At 41.2% G+C, this 12,259-nt stretch overlaps 2 protein-coding genes across 4 annotated transcripts in view; both read right to left on the minus strand.

Moving 5' to 3' along the window:
• Window positions 1-12,259, minus strand: part of arhgef15b (Rho guanine nucleotide exchange factor 15b) — a 36,287-nt gene that overhangs the window by 12,410 nt on the left and 11,618 nt on the right. The window lies entirely within an intron of this gene.
• Window positions 3,342-12,253, minus strand: LOC104945440 (inaD-like protein). Its single transcript, XM_010771103.1, has 7 exons — window positions 11,882-12,253; window positions 6,328-6,651; window positions 5,087-5,216; window positions 4,861-4,924; window positions 4,101-4,181; window positions 3,949-4,020; window positions 3,342-3,537 (listed from the first exon to the last, which is right to left on the minus strand). The coding sequence occupies exons 1-7, from the start codon at window positions 11,951-11,953 to the stop codon at window positions 3,378-3,380; spliced, it is 903 nt and encodes a 300-aa protein (XP_010769405.1). The 5' UTR covers window positions 11,954-12,253; the 3' UTR covers window positions 3,342-3,377.

The following is a 12,259-nucleotide window of genomic DNA, read 5'->3' on the forward strand; positions in this document are numbered from 1 at the left end:
AGCGTTAGTTTATTTAAATTTATTAAGAGCACATGTTCAATGTGAAAAGTGACATGTTTAGTTTTAGATTTATTTTCTTTGCAATTTGTTGCTATTATACTTTATATATTTTTTTTTGTTTGTTTATTTGTTTCAATGATATTATGTTTATATTTTTTTTTTTTATATTACATTTTGTTTTTTTTTTCCTTGTATTTCAGGGGGGTGCGTTCGGCTCCTTGGCGGGTTGCGTCTATGTGCCCTCTTCTAAGACAATGTTTAGTTGTGGTAAACATTCTGGATACTTTGTGTTTAATCAACGTGATTAACTTGGTTTTTCCCCCTTCAAGGTGATTGGTATCACTGCATCGCAGGTACATTGTGATTGGCTCTTGGGCCACATCAAATTAGACATGTGTTTAATTCGCTGTCATGTTAATCTTTACTTTTTGACATTTTGTACCGACACCACACGGGATATACACACGTAGGGAGGAGCCTGGAGTACGAAAGTAACACAGGACTAGAAGTAACACGGGACGTTAGTAACGTTGAGCAATTTAACCGAGCCCGAAACATAGTGTATTCGTTTGACGCTTCGGCCAAATTACGTCAATTTATTCTAGTATTCAATACCTTATACAGATTTTACTTATAATATCAGCTTTAACTGTCTTAAGCTGTAGTAGTGTTGTTCACGATAGCAACATGTTTGTTCGATACCTATGTAAGAATTTGCGATTCCGATTCTTTTTCGATACTTTCTCTTAAAAAAAAGGGAAACCAGTCTTAAATGTAATTATTGTGCTTTATTTTTCACCAACCAGAACCATACACAAAACTTTTAAACAATGAGAAACAATAAATAAAATAAATGACAAAGAATTCGTATTAAACAATTCAATTGACATTTCTTACAGACAGGCCTCGTGGTGTCCGTAGGCTTGGCCCTCACTGTCAGGAAACATAGCCAAAATACATCAAACATTTCGCTTCTGGCGTCTTTTTTGTCAACAAGCCGAGGCGCAGCGGCAGTTGCACTCCCACTTGCACGCCATGCTTCTCGTTTTCTCACATGCTCTTGGCAGCTAACGCGTGCACGAGAGAGGGAGAGGCACTTGAGCGTGCCTTGAGAGGGGAGGGGACTGCAGGCACGGCTGCAGTGCAGGGAGTGGAAGCCAGAGCGCTGAACACACACACGGCTCCTTATTAAAACGGCGCAATTCTCACTGGAGTACTTTCCCCCGGTATATTCTTAAAGTACCGATACTAATGAAACGGAGGAATCATAACGTTTATTAACGGCAAGGTATCGTGGTACCTTTCAAGTATCCGGTACACCATGCAAACACTAGTCAGGAGTCAGTGTCTCTCCCCTACACACTCACACATATAAAATTCGATATGAACTGAAGAGAGCCGCATGAAACTAGGCAAAGAACCGCATGCGGCTCGAGAGCCGCGGGTTGGCCACCCCTGCCATAGGCTTTTAGCTTATCATAACCATCCATGTGCGAAAGTGCATTTGGCCCTCTGCATCTGTACTGACGTCTTCTCAGCGGTGGGCTCGTCTTAATTCCACACCTTGTGGATCAACCAGTTTGATGATGCGTCTTATGCTATCTTGTGACACAACAAGGCCCTGTTGAATCGCACGGAGAATGTAGCCAACAGTATCCCTGCATCTGTCCATTTGGTCAATGATCTCATGCTGTTCAAAAGCTAGCACTTCCTCCAAGTCAGACCTGGTTCTTCCATCCTGGAACAGGTTAGCTCTTTTACAAATTCTCTTTAATGTTCGGACACTAAACAATGTGATTAGTATGTGCCAAAATAGCAAGTAATTTCTTTGTTACTTAGGGAAAGACTGAAGTATAGTTTAATTAAGTCATCAAAATCCGGCCCTGCAGGCATTGTTGTGAGCAGTACAGCAAACGATGTAATTCGCAGAATATAAAGAGGACAATTTGGTCTTCGTAGGAGGGGTTTGTAATATGGCAGTTTGAAGTTGAATTGTACATCAGACAATAATCGTTGCTTTATATCTGCAAAAAAGAAAGAAAATACATTGTTTAAATATTGTAAGGTTAAGACACTTCCTTCCCTATTTTTCCGACAGTATAATGCTCAGTAAAGTGGTCCATTACGGAGTACTGATCTTATTTTATCAACGAACAATTTTATATGCAGGAACAAAAAATCCTACACCTTTTATTTAAAGCCAGAAAGTGTTAAACACTCTTACTTTTTAACCTCACTACAACTGTTTCATAAAATGTGTTTTTTTTTTACAATATATATTTTTTCCCACAAACACAACTGTCTACTCCCATTCTAGACGAGATGATGTGTTGAGATTTTGATCATTTTTATGGTTAATAGCCTTCTGATTGTCAGCTAGCTGCTAGCTGCCCTTGTTTTAAAACACACTTAATGAAATCTCTACAGAAACATGAAAAAACACTAGCTGCCTTGTTAAACACACTTAATGAAATCTCTACAGAAACATGAAAACCACCAGCACAAACTTGCGTGTCAACGAACTAAACCATTATTTACTGAATTAGATGGGGGGGGAAGCCATAGCATATAAGCTAATGCACTTGCTGCTAGCTCATCAATGTCTGCATTTCACATTCTAACGCCTTTTCGTTGTTTTTACGAACGCCCAAAACACACTTATATATTTATAACTCACCTTTTGTCCTTCCATTTGCAATATGATTTCCTTTTGGACCCCTCTGGCGCGCAGAAATTCACTCACGTCCTCCATTGTTGCCTACTGCAATGTGTAAGTCTCTCACTGAAGCTGGTTTCTCTACAGTTACCGGTATTTCGGACTTTAAAGTCAGAATTCTGAGATTAAAGTCAGAATTCTGACTTTTTTCTGACTATCTTGATGACTTGTTGCTTTCGTATTGTGGCACAAGCCGGCACATTTTACCGGGGTATTTTTGATTATGATTCTACTTGTGATAGTCGGACATGACAACCAGTGCAGCCCATATATTGATTCCATCTGATAGCTGCTATAATACAAAACAAAACGTACTGTATGCCTGCTCTCCACAATGATCAATGACAGCGAACGGAGGGTCAAAGTAAGGTACAAATAAACAGAATCACACTAAGCCTGGTTAGTGTTGCCTGACTTTATAAAGTGTGTTTTTTTTAATAAGTGTGTGGTGGCGTTCTAGTCACTTTGGTCAGCGCTACTGCTTGTTACAACTTTCATTTGCTGTACTCGCCATAAACTGTTATTGCTCAGGTTGATCCTGCTCCTGCCCCCGCCTCCGACGTAAGCCTGACGTATGTGGTTCTTGCTTCTAGACCGACAATTAGAGCTTAGAGGCGGCTCTGCTGCGATGTGAACAGGAAAAAACGGTGCTTATCAGGCTCTAGCTCCGAACCGGTCCTGGAACCGCGTTGGCGTGAAAGGGGCAATAGAGAGGATCCTTACCTTCTACAGGTGCACCATAGAGAAGAATCACCCCCATCCCCCAAGCAACAAACTGTTCTGTCTGCTGCTGTCTGGCAGGCGGTACTGCAGCATCAGGACTAAAATCACAAGATTCAGAGACAGTTTCCTCCTCTCACAGGCCATAAGACTATTAAACACCTTAGCTTGCACTATTATATCTTTTGGACTATTTTATTTTATCTTTATAAAACTGTATGTCTTGTAATGCACTGTTGAGGAACCTGTGACCTACGTTTTTCATGTATTGCATTTAAAGAAATATATCCACACAGATTTATACATTATGACCCGTGACTCGACTCGGACTATTCTTGGATAAATCGGACTAAAGCACATGTAATGCTGACTCGGACTCACACTCGACTTGGACTTCACGAGAGTGAATCCGGATTCGAGAATTAGTGACTTGAAAACAACAGTGGTGTGTGTGTGTGTGTGTGTGTGTGTGTGTGTGTGTGTGTGTGTGTGTGTGTGTGTGTGTGTGTCACCTGCGAGGGAGTCCCCAGTGACTGAAGGCAGGAGTTTCCTCTCCCTCCCCGTCCTCTCTCTCAGGTAGATCTCTGTGAACACACACACTCAGTTAGCGACAGGTGTCTGCAGGGGATTCTTTAACTGGCTGCAGATGAGGCGGGTGCCCTACCCTTGGCCTCCTCTCATTGATAGAGAGGCTCCTCCCTGACTCCGCCTCTTCCTTCTCTTACTGTTAGTCAACTTGATGGACCTCCAAGAAAAAAAAACAAAAAAAAACGGTTCACTTCTTAGATTACATGCATTGTCTAATAATCAGTCACTGAAATGTCAGGATTTGGAGAAGACTGAACGGACATGACCGAGCCAACAACATGGGATAACTCATTTGGAAATGTGAGCACATGCTTATTAACTTGTCACTGGACTGCTTGATCAGTCAGTTATGGCAAACCCAATTATTGTTCAAACTCAAACAGGTGGAGAACTAGACTTTCAAAGTTATCAAACCTGTCACGCTGAATTGGAGGGGGAATGTGACTAGATTGATATAGAAACTAAGTAGTGCAAAGTGATAGCCACATATATATATTTTTAAATTAGAACAAGATCGAAACATTTAAAGATAATAAGTTAAGACATTGAACTTTAACAAAGTTGAGAACTGCTCTATCTGATCAATTATACAGTTACGTGTAATGTATACATTCACAAGGGAACTAATAAGTTGCAAGTCAAGCGACAGAAATACAATGCATTCTGCGTATCAAAATCCAGCAGTATGGAGCAGCTCACTGTGAGATTCAGTATGTAACCACAGGAGGGAGACAGAGGACTGTGAAAGAAACAACAGAAGAAGAGCCCAAACGGAAGAGATGGAGGAAGAGGATGGTAATGGTAATGATTGATGTGTAGCTGCAGTAAACACTGACTCTGTGTCGGTGTCTGTCAGAGTGAGCTCAGAGTCTGCTTCACTGTCTCTGAAGTCTGGAATACCTACACACACACACACACACACACACACACACACACACACACACACACACACACACACACACACACACACACACACACAGTTACTTTTTTTCATTTACACTATGTTTTGACTTCCTTTATGATTTTAAAAGGTTATAATAAATATTCAGATATTTGTCTGACCCGGAATCCTTTGTGCTGATGACACAATGCTTTCATGGTCAGATCTCTGCAGGTCCTCCTCTTCCTCCCTGTCGCTGAGCTCCTCTTCCTCCCTGTCGCTGAGCTCCTCCTGCTCCTCTCTGCTCCAAGTCTGAGAGGAGTACACACAGACAATAACTGACTTTGAATTCCTTGAAATTGAAGTTAATCCTCAGTCTAAAATCAAGGGAGACTTGTATACAGTAAACATGTAAAGAAATTGAGACAAAACAAATACAATTTAACCTGTTAAGCACCGCCCCCTCGATATCGTGGGGAAAAACATGTCATCTACAGGAAACAGCGTCTGAGGGCATCTTACTATTCAATAAACTATGAATGTTAACGGGAAGAAACTCAGCTAACTGATCTTTTTTTTCTTTTTCTTTTTAAACCCACAAAGCTAACGGTGAGCCTATGAATTAGCCACGAGCGAAAAAATGCTAACTCAGACCGAACCCCTCCTTTGTGCCCAAGAGCCTAAGGAGTGCGTTCAGGTCGAGGGCTATTCAGTTACGTGGTTTTAGTCTTCCACCCCATGGTGGGGCCAGGGAAGCTAAACTGCACCTCCTCTGCCCGGTGCGCACGTTAGCATGTTATGTAGAGCGCACGGCTGCCCTTAGACGCACTGAACAGCTGTTTGTGTGCTTTGGGGGCGGGGTGATCGGGAACGCTCTGTCCAAGAAACGCCTGGCAGGCCGACTCTGCGAGGGCATTGCACATACCTACAAGCAGGCAGGGAGAGCCTGCCCCGCGGGGGTCCGTGCGCACTCCACATGGGCTGTGGCTTTTATATGGTGAGATGCACACGCATTCAGGTAGGCCCGCCCGGGGCCGGCTACGTCAATAGAAGTCACAGTAGGTGAATGCTTGGATGATAAGGTAGTACCCATAGTGTCCAGTAGAGGGCTCCGCCTGTGCTTATATAACAAGGGTTACCATACGTAACCCCTCGTTTGCCAAAGTCGTTCACCTTTCTCTTTCCTCCTCTATATCCTGTCTATGTTTCCACTGATGCCCACTGTTTTTAATCTACACAGGGTTCTCTTAAAACAATAATAACAAATAAATAAAAATGATCTGCACTGATAAAAAAGTTCCTGGTGATTTCAGACAAACACTGAAAAAGCAATTTCTGTGTTTCTTTATTGTTTCTCACAGGACGCTGATCAGCTGATTCTCTTTTAACTTAACAGACGTCAGTAACGGCTCCAGCCCCTCACCTCCTCTGCTGCTCCCGCCCAGCTGGAGGAGTTGAGCTTCCATTCCTCCCACGACGGAGGTGGTTTCCTGGGTAACAAGCCCGTGTTCTCCTCCACTTTCTCCTGCATCTTCACCTCCTTCTCCTCCTCATCTTCAACCACCTCAACGTCCTCGTCCACGGCCATCTCCCTGCCTTCCTCCATAGGAGACAAGAGGTCAGAGGCCAGGGAGAAGGAGGTGTAGCGAGGCAGACCTCCGTCCAGGATAAGCTCTGGCTCCTCTTCTTCCTCTATTTCCACTTTTTGAAGGAGGTCTTCTGGCAAGATGGAGCCGTCACCGAAGCCCTGGAACACATACAACACCGAGTGAAAATGAAAAGGTCAAAGGTCACAGCAGAAAGTCAGTGGCTAAATTCAAGCAAGTCTGAATGAATGATGATGCTGATGATGATGACTACGAAGAAACATAAGCAATGGTTGACCTGAAGGGCAAAATGCTTTTCAAAAATCAGTTGTCTAGTCAAACTTTAATCATCAATCAGACACTTGATGCTTGTATCGACGTTCACTTTCCTGTGGTAAACAGTGGTTTTGTGTGTAAAAGTGGCCTCTGTCTCCTTCCTTTAAATTATTTTAATTACATTTAAAAACAGGAAGAACATCACTTTGAGAACTAAAATGGGAAAATGGGAAAATGCCGAACAGATAAACTAAAAACATACTGTTGCTCATCCACAGAGTTTCATCAGTGCCGGGTGTTGCCTTCGATGCATTTAGGGCGAGCTGGAGGTCAGGTGAATGAGTCAGACTGTAGGACCCAGAGGCTTCATCTGTCTCCTCAGTGGAGAGACCAAACTGAATAACCGCAGCAGACACTAAATCTAAAACTTGACTTACTTTGAACATTAGCCTTCATCTCTGAACACATAAAGGTTTTCTCTAACTCCCCAAAGAGCCTTCCTCAGCAGATACTGAGGGGATATCCTGTTCCTAACATTACGATGCAGACATTAGTCCGCGCCTGGAAATATTAATGACAACACTTAGGCTAATTTCCATCGACGAAGCCTCATCTTCAAGGACTCTGTTCCTCTTCTTTTAATTTGGGCCTGGGAAGCTGGCCCATCAGGGCCATATAATGGAGGTGAGGAGCAGACGGCGGAAGCAGAGAGCTCATCACGCTAACAGGATGTTCTGCAGACTGATGTGTATTGGCCGTGACTGCATGGCCTCATATTCATAAGATTTAAGGACGTTGTCATTTAATATCTCGGCCATTAGAAGATGAGGACAGTTGAGATGACGAGTTGGTGGCTTCAGACTCTCTGCTGAGTCTCAGAGAGGCTATCTGTGCTGACAGCTTTTACTGCAGTTGCATCTACTGTCCAATCATACAATTATGATTAATGACAATGTGTGATCAGATGTTGTTTCTGGTTGTGTTTTAATCTCAATCTCCACCAGGTATTCACATGATTTGGATAAGTTAGACCCACATCTGGAGGAAAATGACATCTGAATTCAACATTTAAATTATGTTTATCAAATATAAACCAATCAGAGGACAGCTGAATATAGGGCTGCAAGATAGCAGGGGAAGTTACCATAGACAAGATACTAACTAAAATGTTTAACCCCAAGGCTCTGCGCTCAATCTTGTGGCGAGCTAAGAGCAAATCACGTTGAGCAGCTTCAGGTCGCACTTAGTCGTCACATCTGTGAACAAAGTCATCATTACAGCGTGTTAATAAGATGTTTAGAAGATTGAGGCTGGTGAAACTGGTTCAATAGTTTAAAAGGTATTTCGTTGTTAACTGAAGAGGTGGACAAGAGCAAACTATGAACTATTAGTGGTGCTAAATGCAAATCCAAAGAAAAAAGATCTATAGGGAACATAAAATACTCCAATAGATGTTGAGATCTTTCAGTCTGACCAAAGTGTCAAACCAATCCACGTCAGCATCTACAGGTGAACATATGAGTTCCGGTTTATTTTCTCATAGACTTTTATACAATTGGATCATTTTGCAACAAGTGGAGTCGCCCACTGGCCATACGAAGAATGCATGTTCGACACCTTAACACTGGTTCTTGTTTTGTTCAATGTTGATCAGTTGAACGTTTTATTTGTGTTTTATCAAACTGGTGATTCATTAGCACCATCATTAAGTGAAAATAAACATGAACCTTTTTGTTGAAGCGTTTGGACTAAAGGGAAGAGGACTTTTACAAACAGCCAACAATCAGCCATTCATTAAAACAACTTATTCTGTGGATCAAATCGTTTAACAACACATGATGAGCCTTGTCAAAAAGACACAAATTAAAGAAGCTTTTGTGAGAAATATGGATCAGGCTTTAATAAGTCTTGAACCGGGTTTCCTCAGATGAAATGGGCCAGATCAGCGCATGTCCTAAAAACTAAATAACTGTCCAAAGTGGGTAACAATCAATAAAAAGACCAATACAACGACAGATAGGGGTGTCCTCAGCAGATGTTTCTTTAACAACAGTAATGGGTTTTATTTATAAAGCACTTCATATTTGATTTCAAATCCCGAAGTGCTACAAGCACAGTCAAAGTAAAGTTGATGGTTAGTGTTACGGTGCTTTCTGACAGCTCGGTGCTGTTTTCTGCCTGTTAAGCTGCTTGTTTGCTTGCTTGTATTCATGTTTGACTGGGTTTGAATTGTGATTTTCTGCAGCTCTTTATCTGCACAAAGAAGATGAACGTGAGTGCTTCCTGTAACTACAGCAGTCTTCAACATATGACCTCTAAAAGTTAACGAGGTGTGGATGTGTAACGGGGGTCTCTCTCTGGTCAGCGGGCTGGCGTGACCGAGAACGATCGGGCGCTGAAGTGACATCGCCGGCTGTCTTTATGGAAAGCCATCAGAGACCTGTGGGCTGTGAAAAAACCTCTTCATCCAAATGGGCTGCATATAAAACAGGAAATAAAGCAGCAGAGGACGGCCGCAGCAGACACTGCAGCGGAACACGGAGTGCAGTAGAGTACAGTACGGCACGGACGGGACTTTAGTTTAACACAGAACCGTTCATGACACAAGGTATTTCAAAATGAAGAGCTTGTTTATCTGGTGTGTTAAAGTTTATAAGAACATTATGTTTATCTCAATGACTTGATTTGGATATTGATGTTGAATCGGCTTGTGCAAAGTCATTATCTTGTGTGCATATTTCATTTGGGACTTAATATGTGGGACGCGATAAAAAACAATCACAATACGTTGATCGAAGTGAATTTCTATTATGAAAGTGAAAAGGGAGCCTGATTCTAAAACAATACAGGAACAATCATGTAAGAAAGCGATTTATTTATGCGGGTGAAGGTATTATTTAGGAAAACCTTAATAGAGATTGTTCTCTTAAAATGGTGTTCACTAAACAAAGATGGGTCCTACCTGTAATACAATAAACATATTTTGGATCGTAATTATTTTGGCCAGGATAATGGAGCATCCATCCGACGCTGCTTGTGCAGAAAAAGTGAATAACATTTTCTATATTTTAGATATTTTAAATCATTTTATTTTGTGTACTACACATTTATACCACACATATTATCATGTGCTTTTAAAGTTAGATCTATATATCCTCAAGGTAAGGATCCCTAAATAAATAAAGACACAAATGCACAGGATTTCTGTGCACAAGATGAATAACTAATACTTCCATTAGTTCTATTTCAGAGATCCTAAAATGTTGTCTTTATGCAAAAAGCTGTTTGGATAATTTAACTATTTCACGCAGTCTTCAAACAAAATCAATACCCGTGTGCACAAAGAAATATCAATTTTTTTGGATTTCTTCACATTAGACTGATGTGCAAAAAGGTCTGAAGCCCCGCTTACTTTGCTAAACTCATTCTGATAATTTCCCTTTGACAGTAAAGCTAGGACAATCAGCTATAAAGTGCTGCAGTAGTATTTCCTAAGAGTACTGCAGTACTGGGTGTACCCATGCTGGAGGACCAGAGTGTCCTCAGAGTACCCACCCCCAATCCCTCTCCACCTCCCCACTCACTTAAGAGAGAGATGCAGCTGGTTGAGCTGATAGAGCACTTTATATCATCCAGCTGAGTCAGCAGCTTCGCAGAGACAGAGGAGGGAGCAGAGAGATTAAGGAGAGAGGGTGAAAGAAGGTGAAAAAGAGGAGGAGATGAAAGAGAAGAGATGCTGAAGGAGGTGAAAGAGGGGAGAGGAATGAAGGAAGAGGAGGATGGACTGCAGAGGTGAGATGATATGAAGGAAGAGAAAAGCCGTCAGAAAATATGACTTAGAGAAGAAAAAGGCGTACAAATATCAAATTATGCACTGACTTACAAAGACCATGTTTCAGTCAAAAACGACTACAGATGTCATGGAGGGTTCAGCCATGATTTTTAACAGTTTAACATGTATTTCTGCCTGAATTCATTTCTCTAGTAGGCATCCATCTCTATCAGCTGCACACACAACTCATTCAAGTTTATTCAAAACATGTTTGTCCATACGCCGGCAGAGTTTCTAGTACATTAGAACATGCACTTCCAGCAGCGGTTTTTGCGTAAAAGCCTTGTGAAAAATGTGCATTAAGACAACTTTACAGACATATTTCTTCTGGTAAGGATCCCTTAATAAAGTGCAAAGAACACATCATTTGTACACAAGATTAAGAAAGAATAATTCCAGTAAATCTATTTCAGATGCATGATCTCAAAGCATAGTCTTTCAAAAAAACTAAAATCAAGTCAACTTGAACCAGATCTGCTACACACACCTGTGTACACACAAAAGACCAGACTCCTTCCATTGTTCACAATAAAAGCCCAACACACGTTTAGCAGAGGGAACCAATTCACTCAGAGCGTTTTGCTAAAAGGAGGCCCACTAAAATCCTGATGGTGATGTTAGAATGAGCTATTAAGATTATATTCACTCTTTTAAAAGAACAGTGTTGCTAATTCTCATCCCTGCAGTACAGATACTTTTTTGTATCTTTATTATTTTTAACTGTAAAACCCTTTGGTGTTGAAAGGCCTACATGAATTATGATGGACTATTGTCTAAAATATCAAGCAGGTTGTAATATCACAACTCGCCTACAATAAAGTTCAAGACAAGGAAGCATTGATTCAAATTAAGAAAGACATTTGATCTTTTCAATTAATATTTCAAAATGTTTTCATACTTCTTCTGGGATTCCTTCATATTTCTTCACTCTCTCAAACCTCAGGATATTATGCTTTCCTTTCAAATACGATAATTTACTAAATCTGAAATATGGCTTTTTGACTGTGAAGTGATCTAAACAGATCCCCTTCAGCAAAAAATAAAAGCTTTTTGCTATTTCTGCAATTTTAAGGACACAAAAGGTACATGTTTTATAATGTCTCACACTTAATATGTTACCTATGTCACTAAGTTATTTATGTTGCTGCCTATCACTTTCCCCAATGTGAAACTAATAAAGGATTTCTGATTAAGATGAATTGGTTAATTGACAGTTCACCTTACTGTGTGGATGGGATGTGATACTTTGGATGATTCCATGTTCAACATGATGTGTGTGTTACCTTTGGAACAGGCAGGTGTGTGTTGTTAGACTCCAGGCTGCTCCTCTCTCGTCCCTCGGCCTGCAAACACATCACACTGATCAACACATGACACTAAGAACACTGAGAACACATGACACTGATCAACACATGACGCTGAGAATACTGAGAACACATGACGCTGAGAACACATGACACTGATCAACACATGACGCTGAGAACACATGACGCTGATAACACATGACACTGAGAACACATGACGCTGAGAACACATGACACTGAGAACACATGAAGCTGAGAACACATGACACTGAGAAAACTGAGAACACAGGACACTGAGAACACATGACACTGATCAACACATGACGCTGAGAACACATGACGCTGAGAACACATGAC

The sequence above is a fragment of the Notothenia coriiceps genome, unplaced genomic scaffold (genome assembly GCF_000735185.1).
Source record: "Notothenia coriiceps isolate Sejong01 unplaced genomic scaffold, NC01 NC01_scaffold00009652, whole genome shotgun sequence".
Lineage (NCBI taxonomy): Eukaryota > Metazoa > Chordata > Actinopteri > Perciformes > Nototheniidae > Notothenia > Notothenia coriiceps.

Excerpts from the sequence above, each read along its gene's own strand:
- LOC104945440 (XM_010771103.1), bottom strand. The coding sequence starts at position 11,953 with ATGTGTTTGCAGGCCGAGGGACGAGAGAGGAGCAGCCTGGAGTCTAAC. Across the intron at positions 5,217-6,327 it reads GGGCGGGAGCAGCAGAGGAG|ACTTGGAGCAGAGAGGAGCA; the intron begins GTGAGGGGCTGG and ends TACTCCTCTCAG. Across the intron at positions 4,925-5,086 it reads ATCAGCACAAAGGATTCCGG|GTATTCCAGACTTCAGAGAC; the intron begins GTCAGACAAATA and ends GTGTGTGTGTAG.